The 27,406-nt window shown below is 41.4% G+C and overlaps 1 protein-coding gene across 3 annotated transcripts in view; it reads right to left on the bottom strand.

Annotated features, from left to right (window-relative positions):
* The window catches only part of EPSTI1 (epithelial stromal interaction 1), a 98,505-nt gene extending 73,685 nt beyond the window's left edge, over nt 1-24,820 (bottom strand). For 2 of the 3 annotated variants that reach the window (XM_078433295.2, XM_078433292.2), the window contains exons 1-5: nt 24,516-24,819; nt 7,479-7,537; nt 5,400-5,483; nt 2,872-2,945; nt 2,149-2,232 (exon numbers count right to left, since the gene is read on the bottom strand). In XM_078433295.2, the coding sequence (XP_078289421.2) occupies nt 2,149-2,232; nt 2,872-2,945; nt 5,400-5,483; nt 7,479-7,537; nt 24,516-24,694 (480 nt within the window). In that variant the 5' untranslated portion in view covers nt 24,695-24,819. Of the gene's footprint in view, nt 1-2,148; nt 2,233-2,871; nt 2,946-5,399; nt 5,484-7,478; nt 7,538-24,515 lie in introns of all 3 variants that reach the window. The other variant, XM_060634214.3, reaches the window with a different exon arrangement.
* Between the last annotated feature and the right edge of the window lie 2,586 nt (nt 24,821-27,406).

The raw sequence follows: 27,406 nt of genomic DNA on the forward strand, positions 1-27,406 counted from the left end.
GCTGGGCTCATCATGATCTGAGCCAAAGTCTGACGCTTAACCAACTGAGCCACCCAAGCATCTATCTAACTCTTGATCTCAGCTGAGGTCATGAATTCCCAGCTCCTGAGTTGAGGCCCCTCGTTGGGCTCTGTGCTGACAGTGTGGAGCCTGCTTAGGATTCTGTCTCTTCCTCTCTCTGCCCCCTTTCTCTCCCCCACCCCCTCTCTCTCTCAAAATAAATAAATAAACAAGCTTAAAAAAAATGAAGACCATTTCGGCCACTAACATTTCTGAATAGTATACATTATTTGATCCCATGAAGAAATGAGCTATAAATAACCCACAAGTCAGCTAATTATGGGTATTAAATGACAACTAGTAAATGGCTTTTAGAATAAGAAGTTGCAACACGGTAGTTCTTCAGGATCTACAAGACTCTTAATTCAATTCCTGGTGATGATCTGACGATTTTCTTAGTTCCAACTGAAATGCAGAAGGACTATGTAAAGGGGCCGTCTCCTCTACAATCACAAGACCAAAGTGTGAACTTCCCTTTGAAGAAAAATTGGGAGGGGGCGGTTGGATGAAAAAGCATGGGGAACAGAGAGGTAGAAAGACAAAATCATGTTTTTAGAGATTAAAAACAAATTAGTGTCACAAAAATCTTTTCAGTGAAGGTGTAATAGCTGATCAATTGGAAACAGACTCTGCCAGATCAAATTTTGTGAGCAAAGTTCCTATATTCTTTTGTCTTACACCTCCAGCATCTCATTACAGTTCCGCATGCAGACGTCCAGTCTTCTCTCTACCCTAGAGCCCACATCTCTGCACTTGACAGATGTTCCCGGAGCCGTGAGGGAAGAAGAGGAGGTGGGGCTTAGTGTAGAGGCATGGCAGAGAGCTGCCCGAGATCATACAACATAACAAGACACCTTATAAAGAAAGACAGTCTGCTCACCAGCCAGGTAAACGGCAGGTAAGGCTCATACACTCTCATGTGTTTTACAGGCCATCACCTTTCGGCTTCATTAACTGTGACTGGTAAAAATATCCATTGCTTGGTAACCAGGCTTAAATTTTGACCAACCCTCAATCTTGAAAAGAAAAAACGAAAGGGAAGGAGGGAGGGAGAAAGAGCTGCAGAGCCAGACAGGCAGGAGGACAGCAAGAATAGGAAGTGTGTTTCCATGACTTATATTTGCAGCAGGTGCCATACTTGGTGGTCAGTATCATGAGCCAACCCCTCGCCCCCATACCTCCAATACTTAAAACCTACTACAGCTTAGGACCTTGTGGGAATGGGAGGAGGAAGAAGGGTGGGGGTAGAACAACACTACATTCTTCCTTCTTCTGTAGCAGAAAAGCATGTTTTAAGAGATATTTTTTGCCAAGCTCTGGAAAGAGTTATCAAAACTAAACACATCACTGTGAGCTTTATCACGTCACTAATACTGAAATGCAAATGCAAATGCAAATGCAAATGCAAATGCAAATGCAAAAAAACACTTTTTCCTGCACCGTAAGAGAGGCATGTTCACCTATCTAACACTCACCCTGGAAAAGGCAGTGCACCATGAATTGCTGGTGTTACTAACCGCTTTGCCTTCTGGTCAAATACACAGCCACTACTTGATCACTTGCCTGGGAGGTGAGATTGTGTGGTCACTAAGAACTCCAGCTCTGAGGGGCACCTGGGCGGCTCAGTCGGTTAAGCATCCAACTCGTGATTTCGGCTCAAGTCACGATGTCACAGTTCCCTGCGTTTGAGCTGTGCTTGTGCATCGGGCTCTGCACCGAGAGCACAGAGCCTGCTTGGGATTCACCATCTCCCTCTCCCTCTGTCTCCCACTCTCCTTCTCTCTCAAAAGAACTAAACAAACACAGGAAAAACAAAACAAAACAAAACAAAAACCTAGCGCTGAGGCCAGTCTGCCTGTATTTGAATCCTACTTCTCCTATCTACTGGCCGTGAACCCTTGAGCAAGTTACCTACCCTCTCTGTGTCGGTTTCCTCATTTGTAAATGCAAGTAATAAGAATAATCTATACTCGTAAGGCTGTTTCAAGAATTGAACGAATTTGCATACGGGCGGTGTGCAGAAGACAGCCTGGCACACACAGGGAGCCTTAGGTCAGTGGTAGCTCACCATCCGTTCCACTATCTTACCTTCTGTCTCTGAACTGCCTTCATCTGTTGTATTCTGGCCTCTTCCACTTGCTTCTTGATTCTTACAGATTCTTCTCTCTTTAGCTAAATTGTATTGAAATTACAGAGGACAAAAAACAGTTACTATTTTTCAGTCTGAACCTCTGGAACACGAAATTATGATGAGAGACAAATTACAGTATTGTTTGTGTTCTACCTCGCCATGATGATAGGCTGGCATTTCCCACTACTAAGATCACAGAGAATTGTCAGGCTGCATCTCCTGTCCGTGACATTTCTCTCATGGTTCTTCCTTGGTCTCTGTCTCTCTGTCCTCCCACCCCACCCACCCAGGTTGGGGAGGAGAGACAGCAGATGATATTTCCTTATTATAAAACTCATATGCCTCATTATTTTTAAAAAGTCACTGGCATCTTCAATCTTTTCTGTACTACTTTTGTGCAAACCCATGTTCTTGGTGCAAAACCTTCCAAACGTGGCAGGGGTTGAACTATAAAAAATAAATCCCTTTGTGAAGGGTCCTGCTGACTGATGTACAGCTTGGATAAGAAGTCTAGAGAGTCGTCTCTTCATTTACTTCCTGACTTCTTTGATTTTGAGAGTTTCCTTTTGTAATCGGTTTCAAGGTTTTATGCTTTTGGTAAATGTATTATTTCATGGCGACTGAAAGTGCCAGTACTCAAATTCCTTGCCAAAACTGAACTAAAAGAGATGGATTCTGACCTTTTGTTGGTATTTCGATTGCATCAGTTGGAGTTGTTGTTTCTGCCTGACTTCAGCTTCTGATTGGCTTCCACCTACAGGGAAAAAAGTCACAAAAGTGAAACATGAATATTAAGCTGAAATGTCAGCCATCAGAGACTAATTAATACATGATAAGTCTACGCCATGAGTTTCTTTAACATTTTCGTGCCCCTGGAAATGAGGATATAAACAGTTTTCTTAACAAGACATTAGAGGATGGGAATTTCTTAAAAGAGAAACATGCTCTGGACAGAGCATGGTACCATATGCCTAAAAGAAGAGGAGAATCCTACAAAGGTTTTCAGTCATGTGGGTAGTCACGTCTTCACTTAGACTGAATTTACACCTGAAGGTACATGCTAAATGGTGCCGGTCTTAAATACTCTAGAACAGGGGCACCTGGGTGGCTCAGTCGGTTAAGCGGCTGACTTCGGCTCAGGTCATGATCTCGCAGTCCGTGGGTTCGAGCCCCACGTCGGGCTGTGTGCTGACAGCTCAGAGCCTGGAGCCTGTTTCGGATTCTGTGTCTCCCTCTCTCTGACCCTCCCCTGTTCATGCTCTGTCTCTCCCTGTCTCAAAAATAAATAAAATGTTAAAATAAAAAATACTCTAGAACATTCCTCCTACTTGAAGATGGCCATTCCTTAGCCTACTCAGGCTGATGATGCTTTGCTTTGCTTGTCTTGTCTTCTCCTGACCCTACTGCCTCATTCTTTAGTAGCAGAGTGTAGGATATCCTCAGGGGTCTTGCCACCAGAAAATTACATAGTCTGTATAACCACGTTTTTAAAACTACTAATATTTTAGTTAGTGACTGTCAATCCATACCCCTTAGTTTTCTTTCTTGAGGTATTCAAGAGAAAAATATGGAAGTGAGATTATTTGCCTATTCTCTCTTGAACCTAAAATAATTCGGGGACAGAAATCCTTGCAGCTTGCCAATCATCTAAGAATCGCCGTTTAGGGATTTCTTGGTGTTTATGCAAGCTTGGTATGTGTATTATAAAGATTCCTTTGAAATGATTCTCTGGTGCTTTGGTCACTAAAAGTGTCAGTTCTCTGAAAGATTCATTCGCACAGAAGATGCATTAAAACAATTTGCATCCACTGTAGTTTTTGTAATTGAACTGATAAACACACCACAGAGACATTTATTCTGAGTCCCCAAAGATATATAAGGCCTAGTCGGTTGTGGCCCTTCGGTCTCTGTTGTGGGGAACTGGGGAAAGGGAAAGAAACAGTGAGGAATATGGAAGCTATTATCTAATGTTACAGCCACTGTCAGTATCTCCTGGAACTACTCCAATAGTTTAAAGGGTAGATGAATAGGGGAGGAGTGGAGAGTTAAAACAAATAAAGAAAGGGGCTCTTAGGTGGCTCAGTTGAGATCCAGACTTCAGCTCAGGTCACGATCTCACAGTTTGTGAGTTCAAGCCCCACGTGGGGCTTGCTGCTATTAGCACAACGCCTGCTTCAGATCCTCTGCCCCCCCCGCCCCTCCCCCACTCATGCTCTCATGCATGTGCTCGCTCTGTCTCTCGCTCAAAAATAAATAAAAACATTTTAAAAAAGAAATAATGAAAGTCAGATGTCTAAGAATGTGAAGGCTTTGTTCCAAACTCATCTCAAAGTTTCATATATTCTAGGATTTTCTTTTTTACCTCCTAGGCGCTCATGAAATACAATGGAATGATAGTGATAATACCATTACGTTCACCCGTTAAATCATTTCCGAATTAGCTTATTTTTACCTTTGTCCTGGAAAAAATACTTTCCTAAAACTATTGTGACAGTAAGTAGCCCCTGACTCTAATGCATTTGTTGTTAACGAAATCTGTGGGAACCGTGTATCCAGTCTTTTCAGTTCCCAGCTGCTGCTGGAGAAAGGAAAAGCGAAGAAAGGATGTGAATGATTCCCATTAGGTGGCATCCCTGTTGAATGATTCAAACACCAGGCACAGGCAGCCCACACAATTCATCACACTGGCATGTGCTCTGGGGGCCCAAAGGTCTCTATCTGTAGAATGAAAACACAGGTGAAGTTCTCTTTATACCCACCACCGTGTCCCCAGCTCACTCTCATCTTCGTTTTAGAATTGAATCTCCATCTGTTTTTTTTTTTTTTCCCATTAGCATTCAATACTGCCAGGATTAATATGCTTGTGATAGCTTTTACTCCCGTCCTGTCTAGTGCTATGAAAAGGCATATGGAGCGTCCCAGGTACTTTCTTCAGAAGTGATCCTCTAAGAGACTCTAAATTATTCAGCAATTAAGCCATCACTTTATTCCCACATAACTGGGGCATCATACATTTGCTTCTCGCAGAAGATCCAAAACAACATACCTGCATACCTAAGAGTTTCAAGTTTAAATGCATTGTATTCCAAGCAGCACAATGACCCCCAAACCAATAACGCACGTTCAAAGACAGATGCAGGCAAGGCGCTAACAGGATCCCTGGGTGGCCCTGTCTCCCCAGATCCAGGCACCTGGTTTACTGGCTTACCTAAGCGCCTTGGGACCAGGGTAACAGGCTTCGCTCGCTGTTGTTCTTTCCACTTCTCAAGATTTTCCAGCTCTTTCTCAGCAACTAAGCCAGGTGAGAAATGTCAAATCATCAATTATTAGAATGTGAAAAGAAAACAGTTCCGTTGATAGCACAAGAAACAAGCATCAGAGGGCAATTAACTCCATGCAAGCATGAGTGCACAAAATAGCCAGGAAAGGAAGGCACCCTTTGGGGCGATGCTGCGCCCACCCCTGAGGCTCTCTCTCTCTCTCTCCAAGAGTATGAACTGAAAGTCCAAATCTGGAAAATCCTGACCTCTTACTAAAATAAAGGAGTTTTGTTTTTCCTCTCATTCTGGCATTCTTAAAACCCTAGATCCAATTAGCTTTTTGAATTTTCTATAGAGAGTGTGTATAAAACTAGAATATTCGTATGTCAGTAAGAACTCTTTGCACACAGTAAGCAAAGCCCCAGAGAATTCTGATGCCCACAGCACTGTGTTTCGAACGTCCCCCAAGCTTACCGCAACTAGGGGTGAGGGCTCCAGCCCCTTGCACTCCATACCACCAGCCAGGAAAGCCTCCTCTAGGTGGAGCAGTGCTCACTGCCCAAATACACACTCTGCATGACAGCAGGGGGCGCCCGAGATACTAATTCTGTTCTTCAGTGCGCATCCAGATCTCCCCCACCTTAGACCCCATTGTTTCAAACGTCCATATGTAGTATTTTTAATTAGGGGGGGGGGGGGAACCTTCTGAAACATACCCCAAATCCAGACCACACTAAGGCATAAATTCCTGGAAAGTATTTAAATCACAAGCTCGTAAAATGCGAGAACCTTTGGGACTCAGTTGGGTCGCTGGTTCAGTTGCTGGCAATACCCACAGTCTCTGTCTGCATAGCTGTGACCGTCATACTCTGCATTGATGCAGGTGTACCACCCAGGGTGCAACATGTCTGGTGGAGAGTCAAGTCTCTAATTTAGACACCTGCTTCCCTGTTGTGCCTGTATGTCCATTCTTAGTCACAATATTAAATTTCCTATCAAGATCTAATAAAGGAGAGGGACACCTGGATGGCTCAGTCGGTTAAGCGTCTGACTTCGGCTCAGGTCACGATCTCACGGCCTGTGGGTTTGTTCCCCGTGTTGGCCTCTTGTGCTGACTGCTCAGAGCCTGGATCCTGCTTTAGATTCTGTGTCTCCTTCTCTTTCTGTCCCTACCCTACTCACACACACACACACACACACTCTCTCTCTCTCTCTCAAAAATAAACAAACATTAAAAAAAATTATTTTAAATTAAAAAAAAAAGATCTAATACACGAGAGCACAGAATGTCAGTGCTAGCCCCACAGCTTGAATTGAACAGGCCTCATAACTTCTTTGTGAACTGGTTGAACTTGAGTTCTCCATCTACCTCTAAGTTATAATGCTGTAATTTAAATGGCAGCATTTATTTTATGGTACAACTTCAAATAGGCTATGTACCCACTAGGTACAAGGAGGACAAAAATGAGTAAAGTGTAGTCCCTGCCCTCAAAGAGGTTGTAATCTAGAACAAGGAAATGGACGCTCTCAAATAAAAACAGCTGAGGGCAGACTCTGATACTTACAAAATTATGGGAGCACAGAGGTTAAAGAAAAATTCCATTAAGAAGGGATGGGACAGGACAGATCAAGAAAGGGACAAATTATGTCATGATCTGTTTCATATATAATTCATCTGCTCTGCAAGTATTCATAGTCCTGTAAAAATATCTGCAGTCAACCCAATTTCATGGGAACTAGATAATTTATTGGCAGTAGATGTGAAATTGTTTAAGTCCAACAGAAATCTGAGATTTGCCATTGTGCTATGAGTTCTGCTATTAACATAGAGAAACTAATTTAGAAGGATTAACAATAGAATAATTTTAAAAGCTATAATTAAAGCTGCTAAAGTTAAAAAAAGAAAGAACTCTGTAAGATTTGGTGAGTCTATACGTATCAGAAAATAAAACTATAAACCAAAGTAAATCAATCCTACTCTATAAGATGAGAAGCATTCTGAATGTTAAATGAATGAATATACATACTCCTTTGTATCTGATTTCTTCGGTTTTCATTTGGTGTTATCAAGGTATATGCGCCTGTGCTGGAATAAAGAGGAAAAAAATTGATTATCATGAGAAACTAATACCTATAACTTCCAGACATTCTTGCTGCTAATATACTGTATTTATGATCATCACCATCAAATAGGTACTGTGGAAGATAATCTTCTTAAGACCCAGCTCTGTTCTCTGGGAGGTGACAATCTAGTTGTCAAGTAAAACAAGTACACATGGCCAAATATGGAAATATAAAGCAACTGATCAAGACCGACAAGGGACTGCTTCACAGTTCGCTCTAGTAAACTGTCTTTGTAGGGATCCACCGTTCCTCCAGGTGGCACTCAGGGGCAAGTCCCTTTGAGATGGCTTTGGCCGGGCATTCTCTTCCATCATGACCCACATTGGGAGTACAGAAAACATTCATGCATTCTTTGTTCCTACAAACTGGAAATACATGCCACTTGCAACGCAGCCACCTTCTCTTCATGACCCATCTGAGTGGCCACGTGGCCACATCTTGTGCTTCCAGGCTTTGACTCTCCTAGGCATGGATCTACTAGGTCTCCTATTCCCCTGGGGACACAGATAGAACAGAATCAGGAGCTCAGAGCAGCATCCTTGAAGCATTTTAATTCATGGGGTGCGGATCTGGGAAGATGGCATTTAACCAAATATACACAACACTGAGATTCCAGGAGGCTGTTAAAATACTGTGAGCTTTTGAGGGCTGGAACTGGACTGATCTGTACACACCCAGCCTCTGGCACAATGCCTGGCACAGGGTACCTGCTTGATGACTGTGGGCTGAACTGAAATGAAATGATGCCACAGACCCAGTCTGTAAATCTGTTTGGCAGGGGGAGAGAGGCTCTTCTTTGAGATGATGGATGTGGCCCCACAAGAGCACCAATACCTCACAGAGCAACAGACTGCAGCATATGTGTGGGTACAATTTTAAGGGGAATGCTATGAATAATCAGCTTGTAAGTGAAGGTTGTTTTTTTTAAAAGCCCCAGATACTCTTAGACTTCTCTCTCTTCAACACAGAATGTACAATTTCAAAGGACAAATTAGCAAAGATTGAACAGTAGAGGCCAAAAGTGCTGATTAACAGAAGTCATTTCTTCCTTATCTTGTTATTTTCCTAGCAGTGAGACTTCAGCCTGCTTCAAACTGGGCTTTAATTTTAGACTTGTAAATGGGAAGTGTACAATCACCTTTGCATGCAAATGGGGCTGCAAGATGCCCAATTACCTAACATATATCAGCAGACGTTGCATTTGTAGCCTCACATGCATACAACGTTATGAATACAAAATGAGGAGGCTGCTACTGAAAATTAATCCCTTGTCCATTGCATATTCTTTGTTCACCCTAAGAAAGATTTTCCACTCCTCAATTCATAGGAGCTTGGGAGCTGCAATTCTGTGGGTAATGGCTGCACACTTGAATATGATGCAATGGTGAGCCATTGTACTTAAAGAGGAAACGCAAGGTACTGGGTTTAAATGCTCGCCGTGACATGATTGCACAATCCTTCAAGTCTAGCAACATCGTGGCACAGAGCTTCTCGCCATCCCAGGGATTTGACCCTACTCAACATCGCGGCACAGAGCTTCTCGCCATCCCAGGGATTTTACACTGATCAGCAGTTCTCAAACTTTAGCACGCATCGGAATCACCTGGAGGGTCAGTTAAAGCGCAGAGTTCCTGATTCAGTAGGTCTGGGGGCAGGGGCGAGGGGTGAGAACTGGCATTTTTAAAGTTCCCAGGTAATGTTGATGTGCTTTTTTTTTTTTTTTTTTTAACATCTATTTATTTTTGAGACAGAGAGAGACAGAACACGAATGGGGGAGGGTCATAGAGAGAGGGAGACACAGAATCTGAAGCAGGTTCCAGGCTCTGAGCTGTCAGCACAGAGCCGGACACAGGGCTCGAACTCATGGACCACGAGATCATGACCTGGGCCGAAGTCGGACGCTTAACCGACTGAGCCACCCAGGTGTCCCAATGTTGATGTTCTTGATCTAGGGACCACACTATGAGAACCACTGCTGTAGATCAATCAAGTTATATTTGAACATTTAGACTGATGGGAATTCAGGGATTAAATCATTGATAAAGATATAGATACAGATACACACCAAAGGTCACAAGGTTAATTAAGCATTGGTACTCAGACTCAAATGCAGGACTTTTGTTTTAGATTAGTTGGGTGTTTGCAGCTAACCCTTCAGCTTGACACAGAGAGTAGAAGATATGATCGTCACTCATTTCCAGCCTCTTGGTAGACTTCCAAAGTAACCTACTTTACTGAGCACCTATTTATGGACTCACATTAAGGGGTTTATGAAGAATGAAGGGAGATATGAAAAAGCAGACCAACCACTTTAATGGAGCTTATATTTTAGTTAGGAACAATTTCTGAAGCCTGTGGAGCAAACCACAAGAATATGCAAACAAGTGTCAAAGTAAGAGGACATTAAGTAGAAATTCAAGGTGGGGGACAGTCACAGAGGGAAAGAAATGAGAAGTATAGCCAGCTGAGGTTTAAAAGACAGGGTCTTGAAATGGCCAAAGAAGGGTTCCTTTGCTAGGGCTTTACCAAGAGCAGCTTCACAGAGAATTTTCCAAGTCCCACGGGCCTCCCTTATGCCCAAAATTTAAATTTCGTTAAAGATCTGAAAAGAAAAATCATTCTATAGGTAAAAGATCTTATTCCACAATATCTAATCTGAATATGTTCAAGTCTGATAACATCACAGTAGCATCTTTAGTTTTAGGAATAGAACTGCGGTCAATCTATTGCAATTTGTGTAGCCTACAGTGTGGGGCCATGAAAAGAGGGAAAGAATTATCCAACCCTAAATTCAAAGCCTTTTAACTTGAAAGCCTTTTAACATAACCCCAGGCTCAAGGAGAGGTCCCAGTAATAAATGTTTCATGTTACAGAATTCCTTAGTAACCTTCTTAGTAACATTTTCTCGGCTGAAATTGCCAAATCTGAAACATAATATTCAGAAGAAAGCATGGCAAGTATTTGGGCTTCTAGTCCTCTGACTTGCTATGGAAAGAGGAGCCTACTTCTAAGGATCTGCTTTTTAGGTTTTTTTATTATCATGTGGCAGAGAGTAATGCCTTGGTAGATACAAATATCTGTCCCTTCTCTCCTCCCTGTTTCTTGACATGAATAACAAGTATAACTTATTCATGTTTTCAGCCAATTAATTTCCACCCACAGCAAGGGCCTCTGCTGTGTTAACCTGCATGTCTTCCCTTTCAACAGCCTGACTCTCAAAGATGCTGATCCAGACAAGCCCAACCTACCTATATTTAGTATTCTGGGCATTTCCCGATTAAGCAACATTCAAGCCACTGAAGTAAATGTATATCTTTGAAAATGAGTTTCCTTAATTACCTCATTGAAATTTAATGAAATCTCGCAATTTGTAAGATTATTTTCACTTTCCAACAGCACACATCCAGGAGACATACTGAGGGAGAACATATAAAGAAGAGCAGAAGACAAAGAGAAAATGTGTTCTTGCACCATACAAAAAAAAGAGAGAGAAGAAAAATATATTTAAGAAATGGTTTTCTTGCAAGGTCTCTCCTGAGCTACACAATTGCTTCTCTCGTGTCCATTCTTGCACAATTTTTATAACATCTCATCAATAAGTGCCCTATGAAAATGTTATGCTGAAGTTATGAAAAATATCTTGGCTGGCTAAAAGTATTACATAAATATATCCCCTGGTGTGTACAAACTGCAGCAGATGTAATTTAAATTTCTAATTAGGAACAACACTGGTTTGACTGAAAAAGAAACATAGGAGCAAAAATTCAGAAACAGAAGATTAAGTAACAAACAGATCTTTTCAAGCAGTAAAGGAGACATGTAAAGTCTACCATTCTTCAAAAAACTAGTTTGAGGTTTTCTCAGTTCAAGAAAACCTTAACCTTGCATGGACTTGAAAAAAAAGATTTTTGGTTAATCAAAGGCACTGGATTTTCTTGCTATGGCTTTCCATATTGGTTTTTGTTATATGACCTTCAATATAGGCATCTGAAGCTTACTGTTTTTAGCCAACATGTGTCAAAACTTGAAGCATTCAGGTTTCCAAAAGTTTAATAAACAGACCATATTCCCAAGAAAAACAAAAAATAACAAGACCCGGCTGAGTAAATCATACTTAACCACTACACCTGTTACACCAACCCTGATCCAGTACTCCACAACTCCAGTGAGGAAGGGCTCATGAATTCTTTGACCTCAAAATCTGCAGAGCCCAAAACATTGTCTACACATCCAAGAAGCTGATGTGAAGCAAGTTAGTTCTTGAACTCACAGCTTCTGGTGGACAATTGAATAGATACCCAGAGGGCAGAACAGACACCCAGAGGGAAAAGATATGCAAGAGACCACAGGTCATCAGCACCTTTGTGCATAGAATAACTTTATGGAAAGTCGAAAAGGTGTACACACACACACACACACACACACACACACACACACACACACCTTCCATCCCAGCATTCCTATGTAGGCTCATGGTTTAGTGGGATATGGTAAATTTATGCAAATGAGAGAAAAGTGCTCCTTCTTTCAGGTAGAGGTAACCCTACACTAGGGTGCATGGTTTGGTATGTATTTCAGCTCCAAATTACTATCTTCGCCAGGCAAGTTTGTGTAGTCACCAACCTGCACAACCATACAGGGTAGACCTGAAACATGTCACATTTCATCACTTAAAACACATATACAGACATAAATGATAAGAGCTTTGAGAAAAGCAAGAAGGATTCACTCTAAAGATACAAAGAATATATATGAAACATAGTATCATTGAGACTCACCATCTTTAAGAGGCCAAAAACTAATGATGGGAGTGGAGATGGGGACCAACTGTTAGGTATACTTGCAAAATGTATGAAATTGAATTCATATTTTCAGAACATAGAGATGTTGGATCTGGGACTTGATTTGAGCCTACTTGCAAACTACTTGCTTAACCTAACAAGCTAACCTTAGCCATGTTACTGTTTCATAGATACTGGCAAAAGCCACGAGACTCCTGGGTCAGAGATAAATGCAAGGCATGAGGGATTTTTATCTAAATCTCTGCATAAAACATTTAAAAACAAAATTCATCTTTTATTTCTGATTTTGAAAGACATATGCTTATAGAAGAAAATCACAAAATATATTTTTAAGTATTTAAAAGGCACTCATAATCCCACGCCTCAGAGATTATAATTAGTTTCATTTGAGTGAATTTCAGTCCAATCTATATTCTGTACATATTATTACACCATTGCAAACATATTTTAAGTCCAATTTTATGTCTTACTTTCACTTGTAGGTGCTTTCCCAACTATTCATGTAACAAGCTTAATGTTAGATGGCTACATAGTATTTCACAACATGGATGCATCATAATGTAGCCACTCAACTATGTCAGGTGTTTCAATTGTTCACAGTTTTAAACAATACTGCACCATGTACAAAGCATAAAAATACAGCTTTGCACAGAATATTAACCAGAACGTGGGGCGCCTGGGTGGCTCAGTTGGTTAAGCGGCTGACTTCGGCTCAGGTCATGATCTCACAGTCCGTGAGTTCGAGCCCCGCATCGGGCTCTGTGCTGACAGCTCAGAGCCTGAAGCCTGTTTCAGATTCTGCATCTCCCTCTGTCTGACCCTCCCCTGTTCATGCTCTGTCTCTCCCTGTCTCAAAAATAAATAAAACGTTAAAAAAATTAAAAAAAAATAAAATAAATAAAAAAAAAGAATATTAACCAGAACAAAACTCTAAAACAATAAATAAACAATAGTCCTCAAAAATCAATACTTTGAACAGGAATGTGGACATTTAAATTTTTCTTCCTTAGCTATCTCATTTGCATTTCCAAAATCCCAGAAACAGTATGATCAAATGATTAATTTCTGTTCTGGTGCCTGACTCTCCTCAATTCTTAAACTAGGAGAGATGCTGGCCCTACCCAACCATTGATTTTTCACCTCCTTCTTATTAAATGGCACCTTTGTAGTATTTAGCTTCACAAAGTACCCAATTAAAAGACTACAGTCCACAACCTTTTTTATAGTTAGGTGTGACCATGCTATTAAGTTTGGGAAACCTGAAATGTAAGGGGAAGCTATTGAGAAAGGTTTCTAGGAAAGCTCCTTTAAATGGAAACAGGCAGGAAAAGCTTTTTTGTTGCTTTCTCCTACCTGGAAGGCTGAAGTGGTAGCTGGTGCTCAGACAGGTATCTTGGTCGATGAGGCAACTTGACTATGGAAGATATGCATCAGAAATGGCAGAAATGGGGCACCTGGGTGGCTCAACTAGTTAAGCATCTGACTCTTGACTTCAGCTCCAGTCATGATCTCACGGTTCCTGAGTTTGAGCCCCACATCAGCACGGAGCCCGTTTGGGATTCTGTCTCCCTCGCTCTCTGCCCCTCCCCCACTTGCTCTCTATTATCTCTATCAAAATAAATGAAAAAAAAAGAAAAGAAATGGTAGAACTGAGGGGCACCTGAGTGGCTCAGTCAATTAAGCATCCAACTCTTGATTTTGGCTCAGGTCATGATCTCACGGTTTGGGAGTTCCAGCCCAGTGTCGGGCTCTGCACGGACAGTGCAGACCTGTTTGAGATTCTCTCCCTCTCTTTCTGCCCTTCCCTCACGTGTGCATGTGCGTTCTCTCCCTCTCTCTCTCTCTCTCTCTCTCTCTCTCTCTCTCTCTCTCTCAAAATAGATAAACATTTTTAAAAATGGCAGAACAGAAAGACAAAAGCAATCTGGTGCTCTGGGACTATAAAACCTCCACATTAGTGGTAATCTATTGCCAAACTGCCTGGCTTTAAACCCTAATTCCGTTACGTTCTAACTACAACTTTGGGCAAATTACTAAGTTTTTCTATTTTTTTCACCTGTGAAATGGGGCTAACCACTACCTACTTCTTAGAGTACAGACATAAAGTACTTAGGACAATGCTAGAAAATATATGTTCTATTATGGCTTCCTGGTATTTGTACTACATCACCCGTAGGCTAGCTACCTTCAGACCTCTCTCATAGGCGAGAAACAAATAGACAAAGCCATCTCTGCTCAAGGCACCTAATTGGAGATATTGTATTATATGTAATTGTAATATAATAATTACATATAACCTATGTGTAATATGACACCTCTTTTACCATATGTAATAAAACCTAGCCCTGAATCATATGCTGCGATTCCATTTCTTTGCCCCATCTTCTTCAACAATGTATGTGAGTTAGTTTTTCTATCTTTTTACCTCCTGGTTCTGGCATTTGCCACTCACATCTATATCCTAGTTCCTGATTCTTTCCTTTCATCCATGTCTTAGGAGTCATAAGAACCACTACATGAAACAAAGTAGTGTTGATAAATCTCTCGTTAAAGATTAGTATATAGTCTTCTGTAAAAGACAGCATGGTTCTGAGCCCAGGTTTTTTGCTAAATTATTTATTGAGATATAATATTTTTAGGCAAACTGCACAAATCTTAAGTATACAGCTCCATGACAAACTTCCTTTTAATTTATCCAGATTCCAAAAGAATAAAGGAAAAAAGAGAGAGGCATAACAAACTTTAGAATATTACCTGAAATTATTTTTGTATCTTAAATTTTAAGCCTATAAGCAATATTTAAATATTAGTAAAATGAAAACCCATGTATTATTTACCTATATTTACCAATTGCTCACATTTGGCCATATTTCTTTCACTCCCTTCATGTTTATTTTTTCTGAACCATATAAAAGCAAGCTGCAGAGTCATTAATGCATAACCCTGAATACTTTAACCTGTGTCTCTCAAGAACAAAGACATTCCCCTACTTACACATTAAAAACTATCACACCCAAGGAAATTAATATTACTATGTAGTCTCTGTACAAATTTCTAAACTGTTCCAATTTTTTTTTTTAACTTTTAACGTTTATTTATTTTTGAGACAGAGAGAGACAGAGCATGAATGGGGGAGGGTCAGAGAGAGGGAGACACAGAATCTGAAACAGGCTCCAGGCTCTGAGCTGTCAGCACAGAGCCCGACGCAGGGCTCGAACTCACGGACCGCGAGATCATGACCCGAGCCAAAGTCGGCCACTTAACCGACTGAGCCACCCAGGTGCCCCTAAACTGTTCCAATTTTTTAAGTATTCTTCCCTACCCCCACCACACCCTGGATCCAATCATGGATTACACACGCCTGTTATTTGACAAGTCTCTATAGACTCCTATAATCCAGGGCTGTTTCCTTGACTTTTTCTTCCTTTCATGACTAACAATTCTGAAGAGTCCAGGTGTGATGGTTAACTTTGTGTGTCAACTTGACCTGGCAACAGGATACCCCCGTGTCTGGCTAAACGTTATTTCTGGGTTGTCCATGAGGGTGTTTCTGAAAAATGTAAGCATCTGAATCCATGGTCTGAGTAAAGCAGATGGCCCTTCCTCTTGGGGTGGGGGGAGGGGGGGGCATCATCCAGTCCCTTGAGGGCCTCAACAGAACAAGGAAGGCAGAGGAAGGTGGAAACCAATCTCAACCTGACTGCTGAGCTGAGACATTGATCTCCTGCCCTTGGTACTCCTGGTTCCCAGGCCTTCACACTTAGAGGGGAATGTACACCATGGCTCTCGGTTTTACAACTTCCAACTACACAGTGGCTTTCCTGGGTCTCCAACTTGCAGATGACAGATCGTGGGACCTCTCAGCCTTCATAATTATGTGAGCCAATACCTTATAACTTTATAATAAATTTCTTTATATATATGAAATAATAATCTCTTAATACAAACATATAATATATAAGTATATTGCATATAAAATACATATTATATATGTAATAAATATTATATATTTATAATGATAATCTATATAATATATAGTACATATATGTAATCTGTTAGTTCTGTTTCTCTAGAGAACCCTAATACACCAGGTAAACTGTCTAATAGAATTTATAGAATGCCTCACAATCTGAATGTGAAACATTGATGACTTCCTCATGATTAGATAGGTGAAACGTGGGGGAAGAGTACTACATAAAAGATATTATCCAAGATTCCATTGTTAGAACAAGGACTGTTTCCTTGAACAACTAAATAATAAATCAATGTGAGAATAGAATCTGCCTGTAAGTTAGCGGGCAATCACATTTTAAAATAAAGATTAGAAAGAGAACATATCTTCTCCTGCCTGTCACCTTCTATTGGCAATAGAAATCAGAAGGCATAATGGCTCTAAGACTTTCTACTTGGCCTAAAGAGTCAAAAAGCACAGCCTACACTTTAAAAATAAATATGTCTTGGGGCACCTGGGTGGCTCAATTGGTTAAGCATCTGACTTCGGCTCAGGTCATGATCTCACGGTCCATGGGTTCAAGCCCCGCACCAGGCTCTGTGCTGACAGCTCAGAGCCTGGAGCCTGCTTCAGATTCTGTGTCTCCTCTCTCTGTTCCTCCCCCACTCATGCGCTCTCTCTCTCAAAAATAAACATTAAAATTAATTAATTAATTAATTAATTAAAATGTCATCATACCAAACCATTTGAAGTGTTTATTTCTAAGGATTAGAATTGCAGGGAACTTTCACTTTGTATATTATTTTTGTAATGTTTGAGTTCTTATAATAAGCAGATATAACTTTATTTTTACAATCAGGGGAAACATTCCAAAAAAAAAAAAGAATTTTTCAATGAGGAAATGTTTAAAATTAAGACTTCAAGCAGGGGCTCAGATTTGATTACAAGATTAGGTGGCATAGGATTTCCACTCTCTGGTGCACCAGTAAAATATACACTGGGCAATACTAGCCCTTGAGTTTTAATGATGATAAACGTCTTTAGTTTTTCTATCGGATTTTAATGGACTGCCTTTTAAGTTTCATATTTGGGGGGGAAATTATGAACAGTACAGAACAAAGGAAGATCGTCATTAGCTGATTCTCTGATACAGAACAGACCCTTCAAAAGCAGTCTTCATCTTTGATGATTTTTTTTTTCCTGTTAAGCTTTTGTTTCAGATTCAAATAGATTCTGAATAGACGCAATTAACCTTAACAATATGTATAACCTTACAGCATTCTACTGACTTTGAGTTAAGTAACCTTACTGTGTAATTGAACTAAGTTTCTTTTTTCTCATTTCTGCTATGCGTCTACTGATTATTGCAGGTATTATGTATTTTCAGGCTTTCATCATCCTGTTGATTTATTGTTTCACTGTTTCAGCTGTCAAAGACTTTTTGAGAAATGCCCACTCATTTTTGATATTGTATTTGAGCAAAAGTGATTGCGCCCCAAGACTTGGCGGACTGCCAAATGTATTCCATACCGAGGGGTGAAATCCAGTGCAGAAAAGTTGGAAATTCCTTCTAAACACAACCATAATTTCGATCCTCCTGTCTAAACAGGAAGAGAAAGTGGATCTAAGCAAACCAGACTGTCTTTCCTTTCCATCCACTCCAGCAATCTCTTCTGCCATGCACAGAACCATGCTTTTTACACTATACAGGTAACTCACTAATGGGTCATGAAACCAATTTAATGGGTTTATTTTTAACAAATGAGTGTAGAAAAGGTCAGTGTTCATCACATAGAAGAAAGGTGAGAGTTGTTTTGTGAAGATTCTTCAGTTATATATAAACTCCTACATACCCACACCTGTACCAGATCATGAACGTCAGATGCATTGCATACACTAGCCTTTGGTCAGAAGTCTGAAAGATCACTGGAAGGCAGGATGCTGTTTAGGTTGCTCATAAACAGAAACAGTAAGAGAATTATTTTAATGCAAGCCCACCAAGCTGCCATTTAAGAAAAGCAGCAGAGACAAGAGAACCCCCACAGAAACTTCATTCTTGCAAACGACTTCTTTGTCCAAATAATTTTAAAGCTGTACATAAAGGTCACATTATCGTTTGTACAATGCCACTCCCTTTAGCCTACAGAATTTCTATTTTCTTGATGTGAAAATATGACAACTGATGGAAGCTTAGCTAGCTGCGCTCCCACTCCTTCCTCCAGCTCTGTATCATATTCAGGATCTAGACTTAGGTAGATAGACTCAGGTTTGAGTGCTGCTTCTTTTACTAAAAAAAAAAAAAAAAAAGCCATGAGACTCCAGGACATCATTTAATCTCCAAAGACTCAGTTTCCTCAACTGTAAAGTGGCAAAGTGTTTACTGTATCAAGAAAAAGCAATTATAGGACATGCATAGTGCAAGGTCTAGCACATGGTTAAGAGTTCAAGACATAAGAGTTCAAGCTATTGATTGTTATTTCGGTTTTATTCTCTCGGGGTGCCCACTTTGACTATTCTAGGTCACAAGTAATTTACTTTAAGCTACCACAGTATTGGAATGCTTTGCCATACAGCTCATTTCAAAAATAAGTCAGATAGGCAGAGTTCTCCTGATTAGTTTGCTAGTAGAATATAGTAATCATTGAGACACCTAACAAGCTCATTGAGCCATATAATTATCATTAAGAGTTAAACACTGTTGTTTTACAAACTTTCTGAATGCTTATGAGCCTTGCCTGAAGATTGAGTTATAGTCCTCTAATGAATAGCCATCTATATTGAGCTATAGTCCTCTAATGAATAGCCATCTATATTGAGCCGTCAAGAAGATTACTCATCGGAATCAATCATAGATTTTTCTCTTCCCATGTACTATTATTTCATAGCACTAAAAGGGCCTGGAGCTCTCCATCCCCAGGGAGGAATAATAACCTGATGCTTTCATGCCATTTAACATCTATAAACGAAAGCTTACTTTCTCAGAGTCATATGAGGATTCAGAAGAGAAATTTGGGGCATTGCGGTGAAGAAGAAATAGTGAAAGCAGTTCTTATAAGTTTGTAAAAACTTGTACTTAATTTAAGACTATTTTATGTAGCCAGTTCAGAATCAAGTGAGGTGAGTCAAGAACATAAGTTTTTGATGATGTGTCTTAGACCTAAGACATTATATTTCAGGATTCAGAATATACTCAACAATTATTCCAATAGTGATGCTCATAAAAATTGAACGCTATAACTTAATGACTATATGATCATATATTCCACTTTATACCCCATCCTATATCTATAAAATGCTTAATACTAATGTTTCACAGTGTTCTTTAAGGAGAAAAGAGAGAAAAATTGGGAAGTGGCCATTAATAAGTGGTCTTATCAAGCCATCCTTTATTTCCCTTCACTGTTCCTTGAGACTTTGAGGACAAAGGGAAAAGGACAAAGGGTATGAGTTACCAGGTTTATTTCCTTCCCTGGAGCACAGCAAACTGGGAAAAGTATTGAAGTTTTGAGTGAGGAAATGAGGGAACTAGAACTGCAAAGGGAGGAAATAAGAAAAAGGAGTGAGTTTCCCTAGTATACTCATATAGCACTTCAACAGCATCGAGTCTAAGCAGTTAGTAATCAGGGCTGTGGTGTATCTGAGAGGCTGTGTCAGCTTCGGTCCTCCAATTCGAAGACATCAGGACAGGATTAGACATGCAAGATGTTTTGGAGGAAAACGCTTAGGTAGGACCAAAGTGGAATGCACACAGGTAGGCAGTGAAAGCCTCAAGAACATGAGCAGGTCTGATACCTATGAAAGGAGACAGGGGAGGCGGGGATTGAGCGGGAAGAGCCTCCGACTGCTGTATAGTCCTGAGAAAATCTTGGAGAGTTCAGTGGGGAGTCTTCTGGCAAAAGCTGCCCAATAGAGAAGTCCCACATAGGCCAGGAACACGCTTACATGAGTACCCTGGAAAGTTCGGACACTGGCTGGAAGGGTGCAGAATAAGAGTGCTCTCAGAACAAAGGGCATAATGGATGGTGGCAGCTGGGGCTAACAGTTGACTATGCTCCCCACAGTAAGTTCTTTTGAAGGACATCTGAACAGAAAGTTTCCCTGGCTGTCATAGGGGCCACATAAACTCCTGTGGTATAATAAAAGATAAATACTTAGACCTTAACCCTGGTTCCCGGCACAGATCTCCAAAAATCCTTGGGATTCCACGTGATAAGAGTGTTGATTATATGCTAACGAGAGGACCCCAGAATGCTTCAGGATAGGAGTGATTTGCCAGGAAAACCAACCATGAGATTAGAGGATGATTTAATCGACTATGCCTGTGTAATGGAGCTAAATAAAAATTCTTGAATAAGGACTGAGGAGCTCCCAGAATGGTGAACACATCCAAGTGCGGAGAGGGTGGCCCACCTAAACAGGGCATGGAAGTTCTGTGCAATGCCCCGCCCTCCTACCTTACCCTTACATCTGTCCCATTTGGTTGTTCCTGAATTGTATCCTTAATAATAAAACTGTAATCGTAAGTACAACAGTTTCCATGATTTCTCTGATTCGTTCTAGAAAACTAGGGGAAGAGAGGTCATGGAAACCCCCACATCTGTAGTCAGCCAGGCAGAAGTGTGGGTAGTTTGGGGACCCCATTTGTGGCTGGTGTCTGAAACAGGGGCAGTTTTGTGAAACTGAGCTCTAACCTGTGGGGTCTGCACTAACTCTGGGTAGTGTCAGAACTGAACTGAACTGAAGCTGGTTGGTGCTGGAATAATGTGTTTGATGTCAGAAAAAAAAACCACACGCCTCCTAACCAGCCTGTAGACTGCAGCACAAACATCACTTCTTGGTAACGCTTCTCCTGCTCCCAAGACGAACTCAGACCCTGGCTTTCCTTTATAGTGCATATACTGTTATTCCTATAATTATCTAATAACTGTGTACCCCATCAATTAGACTATAAGCCATATAAGGGCTTATCTCTTGTTGAGTAGTTACTTGTCCCTGAATTCGTAATTAAATATCCAGAGCTAGATATCCTCTCTTCTTACAGGATTGTTGTGAGGACTGAGTTCATATACATAACACACTTTCACATATTAACTGTTACATGTGTTATTTTATTGCTTATCTTTAACTCTCTTCAGTTCTCAGCATAAAGTAGGCCACAAATATGTTAATTTATATACAAATTCAGTTCACCTGATGTTAAAGTAAATTGTATAGCAAAATTCCACATTATAGGTTCATTTTCAGAATATCTTTTTATTTACTTTAAATGGCATCAAGCTAAAGGACTATTTCCGGGTATGATTATAGACAAGTACCTGAATTGAGGGAACCCTGTGTTGCTATCACAAGCAAGAGTCTATTGCCCAGAATTGGGTAAAGTCAGGTGAAAAATCTCCTTCTTCATATATAAGATTAAACCCATGCTTTAATCATATACTTATCTAGAAATTATATAAGTGAGTGGGAGATATTTACAAAAAAGCAAAATATTGGGGCGCCTGGGTGGCTCAGTTGGTTAAGCATCAACTTTAGCCCCGGTCATGATCTTGTAGTCTGTGGGTTCGAGCCCCATGTCAGGCTCTGGGCTGACACTCAGAGCCTGGAGACTGCTTTGGATTCTGTGTCTCCCTCTCTCTCTCTCTCTCTCTCTCTCTCTCTCTCTGACCCTCCCCTGCTAGTGCTCTCTCACTCTCTCTCAAAAATAAACAAACATTTAAAAAAATTTTTTTACAAAAGCAAAATATTGAAAGGGACAGTGAAGGTAAATTGTTACTTTGGATTCGAAGTATATATAAGCCTTTCTTCTCTTTAAATCTGTGTAAATTGCTTATGATACCTAGGGACAAGATAAAAATCGCCAACTAAAAATAATTGGGAAAGCCAACATGAATTAGCACTTATAATTATTTAAATCCAAACATAGTCAAGAACACAGCCTTGGCTTAGAGTCTATTTGGAGGTTCTCAGGGGTCATTTAAAATATTAAGAGATCGCCTTAACATCTCCACATGGAAGTAGGTGTTTTGAACCAGTGTGTTTTTACAATGTACAAATACTCCGCTTCAGGGTGACGGCACAGTACTTGATCAATTAACATCTGTTAAATGAATTTAAGGTTGTCAGCATCCCACATTTACTGGACATTTCCTTCCTGCCAGGCATGAAGTTCTGTTTTATGCATACACCTACACACAAATAAAGAAGCCCTCAGAGGTTGGTATTATCTCACTTTAAGTAATGAGGAAACTGAGGCATAAAGTACTTGAGCACCTTGCTGAAGTTCAGAGAGCAAGTAATGGCAGAATGAGAACATGGAGTCTGGCATCAAAGCCCATGCTCCTGTGCCCTCACTGGCACTTCCCTAAGGAATTAATGGAAAGATGTGCACAATACAAGGTTAAATCCCAATCCTTTGTCATGTAAATAAGCGCATATTGAGAATTAACAAATGAAGCTTATTAATCACTTCATCCTTCCTTTTTCTCTACTTCCCACCAGAAAATGCTATAATTCTGCTCAAAAAAAAAAAAAAAAGAATAAAGCCCTCTTTTAGGGTTTGTGTGTGCATTTTACTAAGATATTATTTACCATTCAACCATTTTCCTTGGTTTTCCAGTTCCATTAAAGGATATAAGTGAGCGTAAACAATAGAAGTGACTAATGGAGATGTAAGAATTCGGAGTGGTCCAAACAGGATCTCCTCTACTGAACACCTAAAAGGGAATGACTCTTATAACGCTCTACTTATTGCGACCGGTTCACATTTTTTAAAAATAAATAAAAGAGCTCTGGGAAAGCCAACTCTCCCATGTACTCTCTAATGGTCTATCGGCAAATCTTAAAAATCACAAAATAGTATGCAGTGAGGTCTTCAGGTATTGAGGCCTGGACAATGAACTAGAAAACCGTCCCTTTCCGAGCAGTTTGGTCCAGCAAGATTCTGGGGATGTTGACAGCCAAAAAAAAAAAAAAGAAAAGAAAAAACAGATAGATGCAAATGCTAATATTTATGAGATGATATGAGCTTGCAGATAAATGATTGTGTCTAACTAGATGCTCTTTAACAACAAAAAGGCATGGAAAGGGCGTTCATCATCAACCTGAGACTGTATGCCCATGACCTCTGCTACATTAAATGCTACAGCTTACTGAGATTACTTGAATTTAATGAACCTCTATCGTAGCAAGACACCTCTCATTCCGCAAAGGTGACAAATGCGGCAATCTCTAACTGCAACCACCTGGGTCACCCACCCCATCTAAGGGCAACCCTAAGTGGAATAATATCGAAAGCCCAGTACACATGACTTCTTTCAAAGTTAAGGGATGAAAGAAAAGTTACTGTTTACGGGTCATATGGTGATACACTGTTCCTTGGCAACCAGCAGGCCTTTTGTGCGACTACAAGTTGATGGAAAGGGGGGAACTGAAAATGAAACTATGCAGAGGATTCCAATGCACAGAAGCAGCACTTCCGGAGCCCTGTGTAGCCATACTATCCTGTTAAAGAAGCTCCTTCCATTGGGAGGAAAGCGAGGATCACTGACGCGGCGTAACAAACGTTTTCAGGGTACCAACTGTAGACTCTGAACCAAAGACCAAGATCAAGGTTACCTATATGACAGGAAACACTGCGGCCACTCTCGACCTCACCCGGTCCCACTCCTCTGGTCCTAAGAGGTCATTTATCTGGGAACTTGGTTGAGATGCAAGCGTGCTCCCAGAGCCAGCAATTGGAGCATCTACCCCATAACACATTCCCTCTCCGCCCTTGCCCTGGCAGCTGACGCGGAGACACCACTTAAGGGCATTGATGGTTTAAACCAGGAAGGAAAACAATAATTCATGCTAAAGAGTATGAGTTCTGGAGACACCTGTAAAGTTCGTAGGAAGCTCAGGCGAGTTCTCCACACGTCTTTTCAATCCTGTAGCCAGTCACGAGAATCGGGGAAGCAATGTTCTTGAAAGGAACGAGAGCTGTTATTTAGCAAAGAACCGCAGACTGGCACACTCAATTTATAAGGTAGTAATTCCTGAAAGCTTTTGGGTAGGCAAACGAGCCTGCACTCTCTCAGAAACCCCGTTACTGGGCCCCCGTGGTTTCAAACTCCGATGATCAAGAAAGTGCTCGCGAGTCTGTCTGAGGTCTGGGCTCCCGCCCCCAAGCCAGGTTGTTAAGTACTTACCACCGCTGGCCGGCGAGCCGTGGGCTCTCCTGCGAAGGGCTCTGGGCGGTCGCCTGCGAACCCGGTCTGGGACCTTGCAGCTGGCCCGGCTCCCGAGGCCGCCCGGGGGGGTCCCGGGCCGGGCGGGGGGCGGGGGGGGCGCCGAGCCCGGAGCCCACCACCCGAGTGCGGGTGAACATAGCTCTGAGTCCGCGGGTGCCCGGCCGCCGCTGCGGCGGGGACGCGGGCTGGGACGGCTCGGGAGTCTCGAGATGAGATTCGAAAGGGCAGGGGCAGCGGTTTCAACAGCTTGAGTTTCGATTTCCCGCCAGCAGCGGCAGGTGCGCCGCCCCCGGAGGACTTCCCCATTCGGGCTCCACTCGGGCGCCCTCTGACCTCAGCGCGGGTGAAGGCTCTCGCTGCGCCGCCCTGGCGGGGAGAAGTGAGCCTGCTCCGCCCCTACCCGTGGTGGTTCAAGGTCTCGAAGCCACCTTAGAGGATAATGAAGAGACCTGTGATCAACCACGGACGCCTGATGAGGGGGTAGCCGCAAGGGGACTAGAACCCTCAAAGATACTTTAGGGCTGTGTAATAGGTAACCCCTAATTTGAGGTTACTGCTGGAAATTTGAGACCCTGAACAATAGATTAACCTTGGAACGCCAGAGATTAGGTGAATAAATGAAATCATCTGAACAAAATTTTGCCTTACGTTGTTGTGCACATACTTTCAAGTTAAAGGAAATGTGAAGTGGAATCAAAAGCCAAAAGTGAAATCAAAAGCCAAAGAAAGCCCAAAAGAGGGGAAGCAAGCTCTTGTTATTTATGATGGCGGCATTAGCGTTTGTTTACGTGTCTCCTACCACATAGGTTATGGGAGGGAAGAGATTTCTCTCATTTTTGTATAGCCAGCATTAGGACAGTCATGATCAACCCACTACACATCAGAATCGTCTGGGAGCTTTCTAAAAATAGGGATGCTGAGACTCACCCCCCAGACCTACAGATACAGAGTCTTGCAAGTCCAAATTTGGAAGGAAAAAAATCTCCATTCCATAGTCGAATCATTGCCCAGTGTCTTGCACAGACCGGGTATGAAATTAATACTTCTTGAATGTTTGATCAATTACTTAGCAAGGCTGCCTGGAGAATCATTGCTGCCTAGCCCTCAGCTTGCCCAAGAATTTGCATTCTAACAAGTTTCCTAGAGATACCTATGGGGCTGGTTTGGGACCACCTTTTGAGAACCCTGCTGTGGGCAATGTGGGAGGCACAGAAGGTTTTTCCGTAGGGCAGTTATGTAATAATATGTTTGAGAAAGTTCTATCAGCAATGTGAAAGATTGAAAAATGAAGAGGCTGAAATCTGAGAGAGAAACTAAAAGCCTAGTTATTATAATCTAGGTGGGAAATCTGAGCTAAGGCAACAGCATGGGAAATAGGAAGGAGGGGACAAAACCGTGACATTCCAAATGAAAGGTTAACATAGTTGGATTAAAAAAAAACAAAAACAAAAACCAGATGCAGAAGGGACCTGAGCTCCAGAGGTAGCAAATGGGACAGATGGGGAGACAGTTTGTACGGTACTCTGAAACCCAGCTCTGCCACATACCGGTGCCATGACCAAGGACAAGTCACTCAATTCCCTAGAGGCCCAGTTTCCTGATCTGCATTATGTGGAATGAAGTTACAATATGTACCTTGTGGGATACTGTGAGGAATAAAGAGACAATCCACATCAACGCTTCTCAAACGCAGTTGATTTTGCCTCCAGCAGACATTTGACGATGCCTGGAGACATTTTTTGTGAAGCCTAGAAGGGGGAGAGGGGTATGTCTACTGGCATCTAGTGGGTAGAGGCCAGGGATGCCGCTAAATATACTGTAATGGACTGGGCAGCCTCCCAGAACAGAGAATCATCCTGCCCAAAAAGTCAATAGTGCTGAGGTTGGAAAATCCTGATCTAGGTAATATGCCTAGCTTAGAGTCCCAGTAACTTAATGGTTGCTGTTTGATGGTAACTATAAGGTTTTAGCTTTGTGTATAGGAGGAAAGCGGAACCATTCATCAGTAACCAAGAGGAGGGACAGGTTTCTGGCAAGGGTGAAAGACTTTGATTGGGGAACTTCCGGGTTGTAGGTGCCTGCAGGGTGAGAAAAGCAGTTCCAGAGTCCCCCCAAAAGTGGATCTGGGTGATCTTCCTGGAGGCAATTTTCTTCAGATTGTCAACTGCTGGGAAAATACCACTGGAACTTTCATTTCAGAGGATAAGAAAGAAGTTGTTTTGGTGATTGGATTCAATTCAAAGTTTGAATAAAGGAAAATCAGTTCTTCTAAAGGAACTAGTACGAGTAATGCTGACTTCAAGGAATACACTCGGTTGACCGTATTTATTTTAAAACCCGACCGCGTAGCACACCCAAGTTTCAAACATGAAATAGAAATAGAGGATAATAGGCAAAATCTAGATTGCTTATTCTGTTCATTTGTCATTTTGCTACATTCCTAAAGTGTTAAAAAATGTGAATGTGGTTTATTATTGCAGTAGACATTACAGGCTCCTTTAAGATACTTGAGAGTGGGTTATCTATTTGCATATCACATATTCTTTCACCTTATGTGTCTGTGTATTTGTCTGAAGATATGGGCTGGCCTTTTACTAGGGTTGCTCAGAGATGTGTGCCTCTGCAGCAATGGCTAGTGGAAAGAAATAGGGAGAGTGGAGAAGATTCTGGATCCCCACCCCTGCCTCAGCCCTTATCTCTTCTATTTACTGGATTGCTACCTGATTTTGTTTGAGTAAGAGCTCCATGGCTTTGAAAGTTCAAGGAATCATTGTACTAGACAATTACCTGTATATTTTTTTTTTTTAATTTTTTTTTTTTCAACGTTTTTTATTTATTTTTGGGACAGA

The sequence above is a fragment of the Panthera onca genome, chromosome A1 (assembly GCF_046562875.1).
Source record: "Panthera onca isolate mPanOnc1 chromosome A1, mPanOnc1 haplotype 2, whole genome shotgun sequence".
In the NCBI taxonomy this organism is placed as follows: domain Eukaryota; kingdom Metazoa; phylum Chordata; class Mammalia; order Carnivora; family Felidae; genus Panthera; species Panthera onca.